Below are 18,837 nucleotides of genomic sequence, written 5' to 3' on the forward strand. Positions count from 1 at the left end.
TTCTGTACTGAATTTTGGCAGTAATAGGTTGTGCTAGGTGGTCTTCACGTGCTGAGCATGTAGACATTTAGTATATGCACACTGGTTACCTCTTTCAATCTTAAAACAGAGGTAAAGGGCTAATTATGGCTAAAATATATTTATTAGTCTATTTATAAGAATTTATGTCATTTCTTCTTGCTCCTGATCCCATCCTGACCCACTTTATGTACAAATTGAAACCGTTTCTTAAGAAATACAAAGTTTGGGTTTGTTTAGCTTTTTTTTCCATTGCATAGAGATGCTGGAATTCTCTTGGATATTCCACATTAGGAGTTTTGACTGGGTTTGCCATTAGCTTTTATTCCTTTCTTTTAGATTAGCAGTACTGTGCCTTATAGTAAAACACTTAAGAAATCTGAAGCATCTGAGAGTAAATATAAACCCTGTCATCTCCCATTATGACCTCTTATTCAAATATTTATATACTGTAAGTGGTATAAGGAATTGCTAAACTGTTTTGTAAAGAAATATGTATATTTAAAACACTACTTAAGAGTGTTAAGTGAATTGTTTAGGATTTTAGCATTGTCATGTTATAAATAATATGCTACATTCCTCAATTTTCTTTTGTAAAGCTGTTGCTACAGATTGCTTAAAACAGTGTCTTTCACTAGACATTTGTTTTAGAGTGCATTTTGTTTTTAAAATGTATATTTGGAATGTTTTTAAGAAAATATGCAATTCTTTTTCTAACTTACATTGAGCTTCAATAGAAGCAATAACTTTTTTTTAATTTTAAAATGAATGTTCCAGACATGATAGAGGGGGAAATATAATCTGAACTTCTGCTTTGCAGAGCAGATGTTTCACCCTAAATTTCCTTCAAAAAATTCCTGTTAATGCCTACTTTAAAAAAATCTGCCTCTTCCCTGTAGGAGTATAACTTTTAGGTTTACTGGAAAACTGTCAGGTTGTAGTTCTGATGTCACCAGCAGGTGCAAGTTTTTGTGATGCCTTTATCTTACAAGAAGCACATGAGAATGGAATATGACTGACCAGCCATCTCCAAAACTGAACAAATAATTAAACAACCCACAACTAAAGCAGACAATGTGTAGGGACACTTACGTCTCCAAAAGAAGCTTATCAACATTTCTAGAACTGCCTTTTTAACTATCTCTTCAATATTAAAAACTAAGTCTTCTCCCTCTTCTTTAACACAAAACTGAACATTGATGTAGTAGATATTGAGAGGGTTTAAATTCTAGCTCAAGGAGGAACCAAAAGAGAAGTTATCAAGAGAAGTGTTGTCAGTCTGTGGATTGTGTCTTGCTGATACCTACAGCACAGTATTCATTCTGGAGAGGAGAATTGTGGTAAGTACTTGAGCTTTTATGTAATACCTATAAAACCAAAAGCTTTTCTTAAGAATTAAATCTGAGATCTGGCAGAAAGATGGAAGAAAAGCTAAGGAACCTGCAAACTGAAAAGTGTGCTTATAAAATCTGGTATGTGCTGACTTAAAAAAATATCCATGTGTGAAGACTCCTGAGGTCTGTTTCACATGCTGGCACTGCACCTGTTTCATTTCAGTCATTCACAAAAATAGTTACAGTTGTTTCAGTCAAATAGGTTTGCACATAGTTGATGTTTGATGTAGTTAAGTCTTGTGAGGCCAGCTGTGCTGCTGAGGAGTGATGACAAAAGGCCGAATTGCAGTGCTTCCTGCAAGCAGTTTGCTCTCCTTGGAAGCACAATGACAAAAATCATCTGAAGCGAATCACTAGTCTGACCTCAGTCAGAAAGCTGACATGCATTAGTAAAAGGAGAGGTAGGATGAAAAGTACAGGACAGGAAAAAGACAATCTAGGGAGCTTAAAACAGTAGCAAGAGAAGCTTAGAAACCAGAAGGATAGGACGAATAAGCTCATCTATTACACTGAGTAAACAGGTGTAGGCTGCTGTAGGTAAATACAGGTGCACAGACTTTGCTGATCTGGATCCCCACTAAATTGGATCAAACTGGTATTGCTAGTTTCTAACATTTTACCTACCAAAAACTTGTATGACGGTCAGAACTAATGAGGGATTTTTTCACCTCCTCACCCCTTTTTGTAGGGTACATGCTTCCTGACTCCCTTCTCTTTCATTTGGGGAAGCTATAATCTACCTCTGCTGCTTCAGCCATGTCCTGCCTAGTGTGGGAGCTGCAGCTGTGTGTGTTGTGGGCTCCTGCTGCCTCCCCCTGCCCTCATCACTTTTCTATTCCTAGCTGCACAGTTTATGTAAAACATGCACGAACTTGTCTTGGACACCTCTGTCCCTTTGTTAGATTTTGCTGTAATCAGGCAGAGTGCTGCTTAGTGGAGACATTCCTGTGGTATCATTATACAAAAAACTAAATTGCAGAGCCCACATGAAATCTAAAGCCCCTCAATGGTGATGCTGAATAAATCACTTGGGAAGATCCCGAGCAGGACTAGGGGATGCTGGTTTTTGTGGGATAAGTTTTATTAGTGTTGTGTTAATTGGTATGGCTTTGCTACTGCTGCTGTTTCTGTTAGGGAGAAATTTAGTGAAGTTAAATGATTTTTTTTTAAAGGTGGTATGAACAAGTCAAAATGAATTGCTGTCTTAAAGGAAAAACTGAGGCCCCTCTTCAGAAATTTTAGTTTATTAATAATAGTTTACATATGACAAACTGGAAAAAACTTGGTAGTAAATGTCTAAACTGTCTTTCAGACTTGATAGCAAGCAAAAATGAACCATAGACATTTCAGATCTAAAAGCATGTTCATGGTTTAATTACTTGCAGTACCAATTTAATAGGAAAGTCTGAATTTTCTTTTACTAATGACTGCTAGACTGGGTTCTTCTTTGGCTCTAAGCAATGCTTGGAGGAGATTCTTGGCATGTACTAGAGAAGATTGATAGGGTAGCAATAATTCCTTTCCCCTGCCCCGTACCCCCCACATTGCATGTGAATGTAGTCCAGTAGCCAGTAATTAGGGCTAGATTTTGGAGGTCTACTAGAGGAGTTGTAGGATAATTTACCTACAGTGGAAGTGCCTTTAATCCATGCTGACTTGATAAAGTGCATACCAGTATATTCCTGCCAAAGCTGGCCTGTTGGGAATTCTGTTCCTGTTTAGGTTGTAACTGGCACAGAAAAACACCATTGCAACACCTTTGTCAAGTGTGCAAAGCTGTCTTTTAGTTACCTGATTTTAATTTTTTAATTTTGATTTGGGAATGGTCATTCAGGTTTTTTGCCCATCCTGCAAGGTTCCTCTACAACCAGACAGTTGTAGTTGGGTAGAGTTCAACAAGACTGTCCCCTTGGGTAAGTTGAAAGGATGCAATTTTATAATAGGGCCATCATGAATTACAGTTCCTGAAATGGAATATGTCAGCTTAATTTTTTTTAACTGAATGCCTGTAAAAAATTGTAACATGTCCTTGAGACTGATCTTTACTGGATGTGTTCTTTTCCCTCACAGGTGATATGTGAAGATTTGAGAATTGGAATTGATTTAAAAGTGCACAAATCAAGCTGAAGGCTTTTGGTTTTGTTCAGTATGGGTCCTGATTTCTCCTCAGATATCCTACTGTATTGCAAAACTTGATTTAAGGAAGTTTTTAAAATAGAATGCCTTTATAATTGCATGTATTTGTGTGTGAAGAGTGCATTGCCTGAGACTGTCCCTTATACTTCCATTTGACCTGAAGCTCCTTTTCACCATCTGAAACATGGTAATGTTACTGCATTTTTAAATGAGCATATCCTTAATTCAGAAGAGCAGAGTAAATTTCCATCATTTTGTTAGTCTGAAGCTTAACTCCAAAACTTTGAAGCCACTTACTTCTACTATAAACATATACCTGCAGAGAACTATTTGAATTTGCTAGTCTGTCAAAAACTATTCACAACAGTCTTTTATTATAACCTTGAACTAATTTGGTTGCATTGTTTGGATTAAGCACTTGTCTCTTCCATTGTGTATGTACAGTTGTAAGAATGTCAAGTTATGCATTGTTGTTGTAACTTAATGGCTAAAAGCTCAAATTCCATAATAAATTATACAGACCTTGTAAAAAGCAATGCCTGAGAAGGTGGAGGGTTTTGTTTTCTTTGGTACACTTAGGAAATGGATCTGAGACACTCAGCACTAGCACAGCACAAAACAAGCTTAACTTGATGCTGAGTAGCTATGGGGGAGCCCCTTCAAGCATGTGGTGCTTCCCCTGTGTCACCAATAGCTGGGAGGGCTGGGTTAATCTTGGCTGGCTGCTTTGTGAGGAGGGGAAAATTGATGGAAGAACTTGTGGGCCAAGATAAGAAACAGTTACCAATTGCCATCACAGGCACAAGAGATGTGACTACATGAAGATTACTTTGAAATGGCAATAAATTAGTTTGAGAGTAGGGTAGTAGAGGACTAAAACTACCCTTCGGTAAGCTGACACTTCTCCCTTCCATGGTAGCAGGATGATGGGGGGGTGAGCCTGTAACAGGTGGTCTCTGCTGTTCCCTCCTCACCCTTTTACCCTGCTCCATCCTGAGCTCCTTCCAAGGAGCTGCAGTTCTTTAAGAACTGCTTCAGTGTGGATCCTCTCCATCAGGTATCGATCACTCCAGGGCTATCATTGAGCTGCCATCAGCCTGGCTGAGGGGCTCTGCTGTGCCACCTTGTCCTGGCTGGGCCTGGAACAGGGCAACCACCTTCTCACAAAGGCCACCCTACACTTCCCCAGTACGACAGGGCTCTGAAATTAATGTCTCAGACATATCTATGATAAAATAATAAAATTTTTTGATAAGTCCTTAATCCTTGGATTTGTCACAAAACTGTAAAAATTGCATGTATCACTACAACTCAGGAAAATACAGTGAAGATGCAGAACAGCTAGACTTTGGCTGTAATATCATAGTAGCACAATGATATTAGTCTATGACTATGTATGTATGTTTTTGAAGAGGGGTACTGCTACACAGAATATAGTCAAATTAGGCTTCAGCTTTAGTAGATAGAAAACATTAAGGTATGATTTTAAACCCGCTTGTGTCCTAAGTGTTGCCACTAAAAATGCCTGACAGCAAATGTATTGGGGTTGGAAGCAATGTCTAGAATTGCAACAGATCTTAAATAAGTGTTACTTTAGTTGACCTGATACATTTTAACTGGAAAGCTGCTCCAGTCTAAGCCCTAATGACGACAGAACATTTCTCACAGGACTTTTTAATGAAAAATTACACTAAATGAGACAAGAGACTGAAAATCCTATCGATCCAAGCACTTTCACATCTTAAATTACTTGGAAAGAAAGAGCCAAAAGACCATCTTTTCTTTGCATTATTGATCTTGTAGTTCCTAAAAATTTGAGAAGCAGATGCAGATTTAAAACAACTTTCATTTAGCAAGCAGCTTTAAAATAGAACTTGTTAACTTTCCAAGTTACTCTCCTTTTCAGTCTCAGGGCTTAAATATAACAGCAGCTACTCTATTATCTGCTTAAAATTATAGTTTAGCAGACTCCATCCCCAGTTTCCCCAATACCTGGCATCTAACATGAAAACTACTCTGCCTCTGTGCTCTAGAAGGAAGAAGCTATTTAACTTTGGAAGATACACAGCAACTGCCTGTGCAAATTCGGAAGTGAGAAGAGACTGGAATTCTTTTGATTTTTATGGAAGAAATGTGACTCTTTCCTAAGTGAAGGATTTTTACAAGCATGTAAGGTATGGTATTTCAACTGCTGCTGGCATGATTCTGAAAAAACTCAGTGGAGAGATAGGAGAGAATATTGCTGTGAGCCTGCAGCACCCAACTTCATCTCTGCCTTGTGAAGATAAGCCTTTAGCTGTTTCTAGATATCAAGACAGATTTTCCCTTACTCACCAGAACACACTGTTAGGAGTTCTATCAGCTCCTAGAAGGTCTTACACAGTGAACAAAAGTTAAAACAAGGAACTTACTCAGCTTAATACAAGTTGACTTTAGTTATATACAAACAATTTTGGACTCAAAGACAGTGAGTGCCAGATTAATGCTTCAAGTTGCTGTGAATGCTAAGTATCATTTTTTCTCTCTGGAACTAGAGCCTGAATTTCAAGATATGTATATGACATACGAATTTTAACCATAGTGAAAAATAGCGTAAGGCCTAACATATTTCACAAACTCAAACATGTGTATCAGAAAAACCCTTATTTATTGTTCAAATGCATAAAATGCTATTTATAATGTAATTAATATAATACATAATTAATCCAGGGATTTAAGTTTAAAATGTACAATTAATTGGTATAGAACACTAGCAAGAGGGATTTTTTTGCCACTGACAGTCACTTTATTTTGATGTTTTTGTTTCTGATGGATTTTCCCCAGTGTCCAGTGTCTTCAGCAATCTGAAAAGGCCAGCTGCTTCTCGTATTCGACTGAACTCAATGCAGAATGCTTGCACTTCTATAAACAAGTCCTGTACATTAATAATTTTGTTTCTGATTAAAGACTGAAGAAAGACACAAACAAGGCGGACCAGGCGGTTCTGAAACATAAGAGAGATGGTTTAATAATCCAAATAAATGTTTGCAACCAAGTCAGTTAAAGGACTGTTGGCCCTCAGCAGTACAAATGAGGTGTTCTAGCAGTTATCGTGTTCCCAAGCTTTGTACATGCTGCCCCTTCTCTTCCATTTCCCATACTACCACTGTCTTTTGAAAATTAACTGCTCTATAGTTCTTGTACTTCTAGATGCAGGAGCCTTCTCAGGATTAATCCCATGCACAAATGAAGCACCACATCTACCTGTACTTAATTTATTATGTAATCTCTGAATAAAGGCAAAGAAGAGATAATAGCTGAAGATGATGTCAACATTTGAGTCTTGGTTAGTGTTATTTTCTACAATAGCCCCATAAAAAAAATTGAACAAATTTCACATCTTAAAATTTCTTATGACCACATCATCAAGGAACTCTAGATAGGAAGTGACATCAACCAAACTGATTCCAAACTTCCTTCATGGAATGTTCTCTGTTGCTGAAACAGCAGGTAACCCTTTTGCTCTATATTAGACGGAAAAACAATTCCAGGGACACCTAATCCAAGAACTCATGGCTCATTTCCTGCCTGATCCGGAGAAAAGACAGGATCTTAAAAGTGTTCGTCTTTCTTAAGAGCTACTTAGGCAACACCTTGAAGAGCACAACGAGAATCGGAAGTGAAAGCTTAGGAACTGGCACTTAAAACTGTCATACATAGGTCCAGTCACCAACCATCTGTTTAACACAGAGCACATTTTTCCCCAAGGACAAAACCAAGTCTTTATCATTAAAGTGCTCTCATACTTCACATTGTGAGAAAGAGGTGAACCCATACCTTTCTCTAAAGGTAAGTATGTGAATGATATTTATCAGACAGAACTGAAGGATGTGACAGATTAAGTGTCCAAAGCATTTCAGATTATTTGAGACCGAAAATCAGATATCAGCTATTTTACCAGGAACTGATCTTACTACTGCAAAATTTGCTACTTATAATGAGAGAATTCAGAGACTGAACAACTTATTTCCTTCATTGTGTTCAAAAGGCATCACATGCTTTCTCTGCAACACAAATTAGTTACGCAAATAACTTTAATGATCCAGGAACATGAAACTCGGCAAAAGAACAAATGCAAGATTACTGGCTGACTCCCAGCCTCTGAGGATCATTTCCAACAATAATTTTGTACCATGCTTTTTAAACAAAACATCTTGTGTCTCAGCTGCTGTGAAGCCCCATACACATTAAAAAATGTTAGATCTCAAGCTCTGCATGCTGCTTAGTAATCAGTGTATGTTCCTTGACCCTCAGAGCTCTTTTTTGTCCCCTGTGTGCCTGAAGCACAGCTGCTATGTGCTCCCAGCAGCCCCTCTGAGCACCGTGTCCCATTCTGGGCATATTCTCAGCTGCAGCCCAGGTCTGCTGGTATTTTCCTACTCCACGACCAAATGTAATAGACAGAGCTACTCAGCAGGTCACAGATGAAGTCATCCATGTGTGTCTGGCAGAGCCACAAAGTAGAGAAGCATCAGCAGCCATCAAAAGAAAACACATGGTCAGTCATCATCAGAATGGGATTGAAAACAAGATGCGGGGGGGACTGCTCCTGTCTAAAAACACATTGTAGCCATATCCTGTGCACTGCACACAACTTTCATTTCTGTAGCTGAAGGATACAGTAGTGCTGGAGAAGGCACTAGAGGACACCAGAAAAGCTTAATGGGAAAGAAACAGTTGTCTTGCTGCAAGAGACTCAGGACACTTCAATCCTTCAGTATGAAGAGGAAAAAGCTAAGGTAGGACTTAGGATTCAAAATGCCTTGGAGAAACTGAATACAGAACTGTTTTTCACCAATGACATACCCAAGAAAAGTTCTACTGGGTACCTGGTGAAACCAACAGATCAGTTTAGGAGAGAAGGAAGTACCTCACACAGCATGTAGACAACTCTGAATCCCATAAGTGTGTAAACCTCAGGTTTTCTCTGACCCTCCCTAGTCAGGGATCCTTGGAGTGGCTACAACTTCCTCAGTACCAGCGTGCAAATATGACAGGCTTGGGAAGCAGAGAGTGTTAGGAAAAAAAAGTGCCTTTGAAATAAAAAAGCAGTAAAACAGAGTTACTTAATGCTATCAGCCTTATTAAAATCATAGCACATATTTTGCAGAGCAATATACGGGATACTTTTTCTTAACCAATTTACTGAAGGACTCACCTGCATATATTTGTCTTTAATCTGTTCACAGGTGGAGATACAATTGGAGATATAAAGATGAATAAATTCAGGTGGGAGATCAACTGCAGTAGTAAGCCTGTTCAAATAAAATATATTCAGTGGTTTATGAAGCCATAAATCCAGTGTTTCTGTAGCAAAACAAATCATATCAATTAGACCTGTTATATGAGTTTATTCCCAGTTCTGTCATACAGAACTGGTTTTTGACAGCTTCCAGATGTATTTCTAGTAATTTAAATTTCTAAATAAGAGTAAAACTTTTTAAAACTCTGAAAGTACAGAAGCTAAGTTAGACTGATTTCTACTAGACCTGACATTTGAGTTGCCACTGCTTCTTAACCAAAAGAGCAACACAGCTGTCTTAAAGTAACAACATGCACTAAATGGAGAACTGCCACAAGGTTACAACAGAATCTGACCAAAGTAACTCAAATCAGTCCTATCTCAAATAGTGAAAGGGGGACAATAGGGAAAAAGGTGAAGGTTTTAGTTTCAAGTGGAGTTTCAATTTTTTATCTTACTTCCCTTAATGATCAGTGTCTCCCTGTTCATACTGACAGTCACATTGCATGCCTGACTGGTGGTGTAGCTCTCCTGGACACAGGTAAAAGCTCTTCTCTCACCACTCTTTCTCCATGTTGCAATCATTAGCCCCACTTCAGGGCAGTAACTGCTGTCAGTCTGCACCAGTAGGGAGGCATTTATTTCAAAACTGTTTCTTTAATCAGAAGATATTTAAGATGCAATTCAACCCTGCTTCAAAGGGACTGCTGATTGAGGCTTATTTGGTAGTTCACGTTCAGTAATTGCCAAGAAATTGAAGAAACTAAGCGGGAGAGATGTATTTCTGCAAATTTGTGGGAATTAGCTGTCTGAAAAGTATTCCCATTTAAGGGGCTAGCATTCTGTTAAGAAAATGAGTTGTACCTATCTGCAGAAATTATTCTCAATGAAAACAGAACATGAACATACAGCAGGGCAACTGTTTAACAACAGCACCTTTTGTTCACTTAAGCTGCATCAAGAATACAAGTTGCAATTAAGCAGATTAGCCATGTGGCATTAACTGGATTCTCACAATAACTGCCCTTTGTCCCACTGTAGTCTTCTATCTCCCATAGAGACATGCCTCAAGAAGGATCAAAATGAACATTTCCAGATATCCTAATAAAACACAACTGCTCATTTTACATACTCAGTGAAACCTTATTTGATTTGAGATGGTACTCACCGATTTACAACTTCCATTGAATGTAAGGACATGTCCATGTTGACCAAGACAGAAAAATACTCTGTTATTTGACTAGACTGCATTAGTTTCAGCAACATTTCTATAGCTACTAAAGGATTGTTTTCAACCAGGTCTGGCAATTTGGCAGGAGTGAGACCAATATGGTAAACAAGCTTGGGGTCCTTTTCCAGTTCTCCAAGGAGCTGTGAAGAAGAAAAAAAAAAATCCTCAGTTGATTTTTCCTCAGCTATTCATGTTACTGCTTGAAAAAACTGTTATAATACATCTAAGATCCAGGAGAATGACAGCTCTTTAGATTTAGGCTTTTCTATTGAGAAAAGCACTGGAGGGCTTCTTTAAATTTTTTTATGTACAGGCAACTGTGTCCATAAAACCTTTACTAATGCATTTAGGAGTCTCATCAGTGGCTGACAAAGAAGGGAGTTAAAAAAATTCCATTATGAATTTTTTTATTAAAAAAAAGAAAAAAAGTTTCAGCCTCCTTTAGTTTCTTGTCCAGTAGAAGGAAATCTCAATTTCAAGTTCACTTGGCAGAAAGAGTAGTGCAAATAAAGTTTATTTTATAGTACCAGTATAATAATGATGAAAAAAGCCCACTGAAATCAGGGGTAATACTATCAAATTGAGGTGGGGAAAATGTTGTTGATATTTCTGCAGTAATTATTTATCAAAAACTTTCACAGAAACATAAGCAATTTAGTTATACAATGATTTTTCCACGCAGAAAAATGTCGGTGCTACTCCTGATCAACTGTAATTACATCAAGTCAATGGTACGTACATTATCTTCCTTATTCAGAAAAACCCAAGTCAAAATTTTTGGATTTTTACAATTTAAAAGTTTCCTGAATCCAAACACAGATCAATTAAAGCGCTCAAACTTTTCTAAAACACAGCAGTTAATAGCTTCTTAGAGAATCATTTTAGACAGGAAAGTGCATCATCCTTACCTGTGTTTGCTGTGGTGATGTCAAAGGACTTTTAAAAGCCTTTGCCATTATTCTTTTTATCTCAACTCCAGTACTGTTCTTAACACACATTGACTTATCCCACTGAATTGTGTGATCTGGCTCGATTGGATTTAGCCATGCCAATTCATCCTCACATATATGGAGTGGAGGCGGTGGTCGAATAAACTCTGGTCGAAAGTGACCTAAAAAGACAACAATTGGAAATGTTTTCTTAAGCTTTGGGTATTCAGTTCTATATCAGTAAAAAACAGAAGACACCCCAAAAGCCCCTATTTCTTTAAGCTATTATAACACTGAGAACAGCATTACAATCGTATTTGCCTCCCAGAGAAACATCTACTTCTGATTTTTAGTGATACCGTTACATCCGCCTGTTTGTCCTCTTGATTCAGATCACGGAGTTACTGATCCTGTGGTCTTTTTCCCCTCCACAGTAACTGCTTCCCTGGGAGGTGTTACCAGCCAATGCAGATCTCAGTGCAGGGACTAGTATCTGTTGTTCAACAGATGACATGGGGAATGGCTTGAACATAGACTCCAGATTTCTAGAAGTCTGTAAATGTGAACACTAGAATCTGATCTAGAAACAGCCTGATGCAGTTTTGCACTTCCATTCACCTTAATTTCCATTTCATGCCTTGAAAATATTTCTGAATTCCATTACATTTTATCTGAAGTAAAATAACACAGTATGTAGGGAGTTACAGAAACAAAGATGTGAAAATGCACATACTTTCTATAGGAGGCTTTAGTCCACTCACTAATGCTTCTGTGATCTGGGAAGCAACAGAGCTGTCAAAACCAGAGTTGGAAGAATCTGGGTCAGGATCGCTGAGAATGCTGGGGAAGCTGGCCTTGCTCTGTGTTGGCAACTCGGACTGACGTTCTGAAAGAAGAATATTAAACCATAAAATTGGAACAGAGATGCCTGGAATACTAAAAGTAGTGAGAAACAAGAAGCTTTAGAAAAGAACTGGCTTTAAAAAAACCCCAATAGATAATATCAAGATGAAATTTAGTAGATCAGGCAGTCAGCAGTCTGAGTGCCAGCTGACAGGCAAGGACAGAGGGTATGCAGCAAGAATAAAGAAGAAATAGATGTTAATCTGAAACGTAGTCTTGGCCTTAGAAAAGGCACGTAACTGATGTAATCTACATCTAAAAGCAGCACATTAGTAGGTTCCCATGCTGCTACTCAAAGAGTTCCTATGCTGTATCTAGTTTTGTAATCATTTCTAAGAGAAGAAAAGTGAAAGATCTACGCTGATCCATTTACAGACGATAATGGTCATACTAGACCTAAAGTCAGCTATTCAAATTTACCCTACACATTTCTGTGGCATTGCTTGAGCTCCCTGTACCTTCACTGTCAAGCCAGAATCAGTGCTTTAGTGGTAAACAATGAAGCTTTAATAGTTACCTGATTCTACAGACATCATCATTAAAGCAAACCTGAAAGGAGCTAAAATCATCCCTTTAGAGGCCAAATTACAGAACATAAACAAGTTACAGAAAAATAACATTGAGGTTAGTGTATATACAGCTGAAGACTTTGAACAAATTGGCCAAAAAGGAAAATGTGGGACACATTGCTTTCTTTATCAGATTTTTATGTGCCCTTCTGTCAATAATCTATTGCTCTTCTGTATCTGGAGACTTCATGGCTGATCTTCTGTGTTCTCCACACGATTTTCAGAAATCCTGTTTTCCATTGCTTTGGCAAAGAAAACTCCAAAGGACAAAAAGCAGAAAAATCCCCTCTACAGAATACCACTTAACATTCCTCTCCCCACCCTGTTAACTGAGAACACTAAGCAGCAGATTATGCCTTAAGCTATCTGAAGTCCAAAATTGCTGGTACCACACAAGAAATCCTTTGAAAAAGTTCCAGATGAAACTAAACACCACTCCATTTCCTGGCTAATTGAGTGAGTGCTGTCATATTTTGTGTACCCTAACACTTCTAAGCAAAGTGTGCTTTCTCCTTTTTGTGCAATCGTGTTGACCCTTCCCAGCTGCCCACACACACAAACTATTTCATATTATTCCAAAAAAATCGGCAAGAGATGCCCAAAACTGTGAGTGGTAAGAGCATCATGTGAACAAAGTCGTTAATTTTTTTGGCTTTCTGTCCAACTTTATCCAACTATTTCAGATAATGCAAACATGTGCATATATGCTCACTGAAGCACCACAGCAGGGAATATTTTTCTATTAAAGGTAACAACTACAATACTTTTCAGCTACTTAAAAAAAAATATTTTAAAGGCAAAGTCCAAATGAGCTGGTTTATGAAACGTATTTTCTACTTAAGCAACTATTTCAAACTTCATCTCATGAGTATTTTCATTTAGCCCCTGAACAGAAGGGTTGATTTAACAGAAGAAATATAAGAGTAGGGGAGAGGCATTGGGTGTCCTTTTTCTATCTTTTCATTTATAGTCTAGAACTTAAATCCATCAGTCAGTAAGTCATGGGTTTGTTTGCAGCTTCATAATCTGAAATTACTAGTGATGTAAGATAAGATAATTAGTGATATTTCACTTCACTGATTTGAGAAGCCTGCCCGAGCCCTCAGTTATATGCACTGAAGCTCAGAAGTTCAACCTCACTGCTTCAAGAAAAAGGGCTGCATCAACAGCTTCAGGTAAGCAGAAGAATTATAACACGGTGATTAAACAGAAACTAATACAGCATCTTCAACTAAGACATTTAAATTTTACAAAACTATACTGAAAACAAATCCTTAGGTTCCTTTATAGAGCTTATTATTTTATTTTTACAGGGAAAAACAAACTTTCTTTGATTATTAGAGAGAGCTTGACCATGTATTAAAAGCTTTACTTTCATCAGGTCAGTTACTCCCCCATCAAATAAAGGTTAGCAGACAAACACTGAGGAACACTTTGCCAGGAAACCCATCCCTGCAGCTAGGACAATTTTTTTTTTTTTATAGGGTAGCACACCAGATGAACAAAAACATATTGTAGGGCAGAACCAAAGTTTGAATTGGCTCTCTGCAGACCAAAGGGAAGAGAAAACAGAACAAGTGTTAATACATGCCCAAGATGCTCGATTCCAGCATTCTATTTTTTTTTTTTTGAGGGGTGGTGGTGGAAAACCTTAAAACCAAAAAAGAAAATCAAAAATAGAAAATACACCTTAGAGTTGCAAATAAACTAAATAAACTGCCACAGTGAGCTCAGATTCAGAGGGTGTTTTCATTTTCTTTATAAAAAAAACGATTGGGAAAGATAAACTGATAGAAAAAAAATGAAATGCTTTCTAAATTATTTCATTTGATTTTGCAGTTATGTGCTAAAGCAAGTCAAAATCATCCTGCTCTGAACAGCCCTGAACTCATCTCAAGGACCATACTTCTGAAAAGCTACCAAGTGTTATAGCTGTGACATTCTGTACATCCTGGGGAAAGGGTGTAAACAAAACACCTCAAACTTTGCATCTTGGTGTCATCATCCTGCACCAGCTTCATCCTATATATTGAATCATTTGGAGAAATGTATATTAGGAAATATATTTTATATTTATATTATATTTTATATTATAATATATTAAACATATATTGTATTATCACTTGGAAAATGTGTAAATGAAGACCACTGGAAAAAATCATAGACTTTCCAAAACACAACCAACAGAAGAAGCATCATCATTTTAAAACAAGTAAAAGATTTATCTTCTAAGAAAGTGTTTAGAAAGCAGATAGTTATTCTGGGGACCTACAGCAAGAAGTCTGAGAAAGACAGCACAGAGCTTTTTCAGATGCAGCTGGTTTTGTTACATAACTTCTACAACTGCTTGTAAGCAACTGTGCACATTTACTGGATTATGTAAACAATGATATAAATTTTATACAAGCCATTAATGACTTTGTATTCTACTTTCAGCCATCATTATCTTCTATTTTAAAGTAAAGTATGTGGCCTAGAGCACACATTCACCAAACCACAGTTTTGAGGTTGCCCAGAGAAGCTGTGGATCCCCATCCATGGAAATATCCAAGTCCAGGCTGGATGGGGCTTTGAGCAACCTGGTCTATTGGAAGGTGTTCATGCTCACAGTGGGTGAAGGAGGAAGTGGATGATTTTTATGGTCTTTTCCAACCCAACCCATTCTTTGATTCTATTATTTCACCTTTAATGAGAACAAACTATTCAGAAGGCAAATACAGTATCAAGGGGAAAACAAATAAAAGCACCTTGAGGTTTCTTAAGGCATCACATATGCCTTGCACTAAAAATGACAAGTTACCTGAGTAAAATTTTAATTTGCTAATTTGTATTCTACAAAATACAGACAGGATGAACACAAGAAGGACCAGAAAACTTTGTCTCACAATGGCTTGTTAAGGTGTTCAATTTGCGTTCTCAAATTATCCCAGTCTGGAAATAGCAGTTAAGAAGAACCTCATAAGACATTTGTAGACTGTGAATAATACCACAACTTTACCAGCCAGTATCAGAGTCCACAGAAAAAGAGTGACAACACCAAGATAAAAGTGCAGGACACAGAAAATATAAATGGATATAAATGGTGCCCATCCAGAGCAATAAATCACATTGTACAGATACAGAACTGGAATGGTCAGTTTTCAAGCAAGCAGGTCTACTGCAACATACCGAGGAAAAAAGGATTTTTTTTTGTGTGTTTAAACTGGTTCCTTGTTCCCAACAATATATAATATTTCATCTTCACTCCAGATGTGACATGAACAGTCATGTCCCTCCTCCTGTTCTCCTGTCAAAGGATAAGCATCACATTGCTTTTCTTTTCAATCTAGTAAAACTGGATTCCAACTCTTGAGCTAACACTGCAAGGTCTAACTTTGCAATAAACCAAAGATATAATTCTAATAGTCAATTTTCCAGGTACAGCTGAAGTACTGGTATGTAATAGTAGCATGACAGTTATGCTTGTTCTCTCATAAAAGCAATACTGCAGAGGGTGAAAAGGGATGAAAAAAAAAAACCCACAAAAATAACTAAAACAAAGCAAACAAATGAAAAAAAACCACCAGAAACATCCCCCCCAACCCAAAAAACTCATCCCTAAAGAAACCTCCTCATAGCTTTAGATTAAAATCTTGCTATACTTGCAAAATATTCTTGTATTTAAGGCAATTACATATATGCTTAAAAAAACTACTTGTTAAGGAGGATAAAAGTGTTAGGATGTAATCTCTGCCTGAAGTTTCTCTAAGTGCTTCAACACAGGCTTGAAGACCCTAAAGCACAGTTCAAACTTTTTCATATTCAGGACAAACAGGTGTTTCTCAGGTAGCCCACAGTCATGTTCCAATGAGAGCTTCCATTCCTAAGAGCACCGCAGGCACAAACCTTCCTTACCTGCTAATGCCAGCTGCAGCCCACTGATGTCCACTGACTGGGCCATGTTCCCCACATCCATCGCAGCAATCTGCCGAGGAGTCTTCTTGAACAGCTCTCTAGGAGGGGCCAACATCAGTTGTGAAAGAAAGAATTTTTCTGGAGGAGTTATGGGAGGTAAGAAGCCTGTGGAGACACAGTGAAAAATAATCCATGGTTTTTAATGTAGGAGCATTAAGTTTCCATGCTCTTCCTGTATAACAAGCAAAACTAAGACAAACGGATCTGTTATTTATGGCAAGGTAGGTGCAGCTGGAGAGTCGGTGTGACACACAGAGAACTGTTTTAATGCAAAATACAGCACTACGTGATCAGTATTACACATCATGACAGCCACAGCTGATGCTAAGTCACTCGTGCTAGTTCATTCACACAATTTCCAATGCAGACAAAAATTGAGCTATTTAGTATGACCTGACATTGCAATTCACAGAATCAGAGAATGGCCTGGGTTGGAAAGGCCCTTAAGGACTATCTAGTTCCCACCCTCTGCCATGGGCAGGGACACCCATCCCTAGGCCAGGTTGCTCCAAGCTCCATCCAGCCTGGCCTTGAACACTTGCAGGGATGGGGCATCCACAGCTCCTCTGGTAGCCTGTTCAGGTGTTCCAGCCCTCTAAGCAACTTGGTGGTCCTCTCTGTAGTCTCTCCAACAGGTTATTTTTTTTAGAAACTGATTTACTCGACACTGGTAGTGTCATGTTTATTGAAGAGGAAAAAAGTGTTTCAGTCTCATGTATTTCTCTCTAATAGTTTTGTTTCACAGCTTTAAGGCTGTCAGAAGCCTCCTGTCACCACCAGCTTTTTGTGACTGCTTTCTCCCCAAAATTCCACGTTAACACAGAATCAATTAGGTTGGAGAAGACCTCCGAGATCATCGAGTCTGACCTATGACTGAACACTGCCATGTCAATTACACCGGGGCACTGAGTGCCACGTCCAGTCTTTCCTTAAAGACCTCCAAGGACGGTGACTGCACCACCTCCCTGGACAGATCATTCCAATGTCTAATCACCCTTTCTGTGAAGAACTCCCATATCCAACCTAAACCTGCCGTGGCTCAGCTTTACACCATGTCCTCTTGTCCTGTCGCTGGTTGCTCGGGAGAAGAGGCCGAGCCCCACCTGGCTACAGCCTCCTTTCAGGCGGTTGCAGAGAGCGAGAAGTGACCGAGCCTCCTGCTCTCCACGCGTAACAGCCCCAGCCCCCTCAGGCAGTTGTAGAGCGCTATGAGGTCCAAGCAAGCGGCCTGGCTGACACCAATCCCAGACACGCTGGCCGTACGGAATTCGCACCGCTTTCTCCAGGAGGGCTCCAGCGCCGCCCGCCTGCCCCGCTCCCCGCCGCGCCGGGACGCACCTGAGAGCGGGGTGCGCTCCGCCTCGTCGCCGCCGCGCTCGGGCGCGGGGTTGAGGAGGTGGGCGAAGACGGCGGCGAAGGGGTTGGCGGCGAGGGGCTCGGTGCGGTACATCTCCCAGAGGAGGTAGAGCGCGGTGAGGCGCTGCGCGGGGCTGGGCAGCAGGTCGGGCTGCTGCAGCAGCAGGACGAGCACGGAGCCCAGCCGGAAGTGCTCGGCCTTCCCGAAGTAGTGGTGGAAGGCGCTGGAGAGCCCCTCGAAGGTGCTGCCGCCCGCCTCCTCCGACACGATGCTCAGCAGGCTCGACAGCTCCTTCGGCGACAGGCTCATCCTGCCGCCCGCCGCCGCCTCGCCCGCCTCCGCTGCCCCCTGCGTGCCGGGCGCCGGGCTGCCCCCGCCCCCGGGCATCCGACCGCGACCGCCGCCGCTCCGGCCCCGGCGCTCCCCGCCGGCCGCGCTTTACGGCGCTGCCGCGAAAGGCGCCGGCGGCCTTCCGGCCCGGCCTGCGGGGCGGCGCGCGCGCGGCCGGGAGGGCCGGGATTGGTCCGGGCCGCGCGACGGGGGCGCGCCATTGGTCCGGGCAGCGGCTGCGCGCGCGCGCGCCCGCGGGGGCCGGCAGGGGGCGCCCGGCGGCGCGCGGCGCTCGCTGCGCCGCCCCCGTGCCGGGCGGGGGCAGCGCGATGGCGGCGGGGGCAGCGCGATGGCGGCGGGGGCAGCGCGATGGCGGCGGGGGGAGCGCGATGGCGGCGGGGGGAGCGCGATGGCGGCGGGGGCAGCGCGATGGCGGCGGGGGGAGCGCGATGGCGGCGGGGGCAGCGCGATGGCGGCGGCGCCGCGCCGGGAGCCTGCGCCTCCCGGGCCGAGGCTGCTCCCGGCCGCGGCGGGGCCGTGGCGGGGCCCCCGTGCCGCCTCCCGCGCCGCCTCCCGGCTGTGGGGCCGGGGGTGTTCTCGTGGCCGAGGAACACCTCGTGGCCGTGCCGTTTAACGGCGCAGCAGTTGCACCGCGGATTGGGCCCATTGCATACACCGCGGAAGCGCCTGGAGCTCAGGTTCTATGAGGAACATCTGAGGCTGCTGGGGTTGTTG

General features: G+C 41.0%; 1 protein-coding gene, 1 long non-coding RNA gene and 1 other non-coding gene across 3 annotated transcripts; 2 read left to right on the forward strand and 1 right to left on the reverse strand.

Annotated features, from left to right (window-relative positions):
- Positions 1 to 1,066: 1,066 nt before the first annotated feature.
- LOC137468550 (uncharacterized) lies at positions 1,067 to 4,084 on the forward strand. Its single transcript, XR_010996030.1, has 2 exons — positions 1,067 to 1,358; positions 3,483 to 4,084. It is a non-coding gene; the product is annotated as an uncharacterized lncRNA (long non-coding RNA).
- Positions 1,669 to 1,781, forward strand: LOC137469834 (small nucleolar RNA SNORD89). The gene has a single exon (XR_010996713.1). It is a non-coding gene; the product is annotated as a small nucleolar RNA SNORD89 (small nucleolar RNA).
- A 2,092-nt stretch (positions 4,085 to 6,176) lies between the features above and the next one.
- CNOT11 (CCR4-NOT transcription complex subunit 11) lies at positions 6,177 to 18,234 on the reverse strand. The gene is made up of 7 exons (XM_068180345.1): positions 17,754 to 18,234; positions 16,356 to 16,520; positions 11,723 to 11,875; positions 10,969 to 11,171; positions 9,998 to 10,200; positions 8,746 to 8,842; positions 6,177 to 6,531 (listed from the first exon to the last, which is right to left on the reverse strand). Exons 1-7 carry the CDS (start codon positions 18,157 to 18,159, stop codon positions 6,334 to 6,336), a joined length of 1,425 nt encoding a protein of 474 aa, XP_068036446.1. The 5' UTR covers positions 18,160 to 18,234; the 3' UTR covers positions 6,177 to 6,333.
- Between the last annotated feature and the right edge of the window lie 603 nt (positions 18,235 to 18,837).

The sequence above is a fragment of the Anomalospiza imberbis genome, chromosome 2 (genome assembly GCF_031753505.1).
Source record: "Anomalospiza imberbis isolate Cuckoo-Finch-1a 21T00152 chromosome 2, ASM3175350v1, whole genome shotgun sequence".
Classification (NCBI taxonomy): Eukaryota; Metazoa; Chordata; class Aves; order Passeriformes; family Viduidae; genus Anomalospiza; species Anomalospiza imberbis.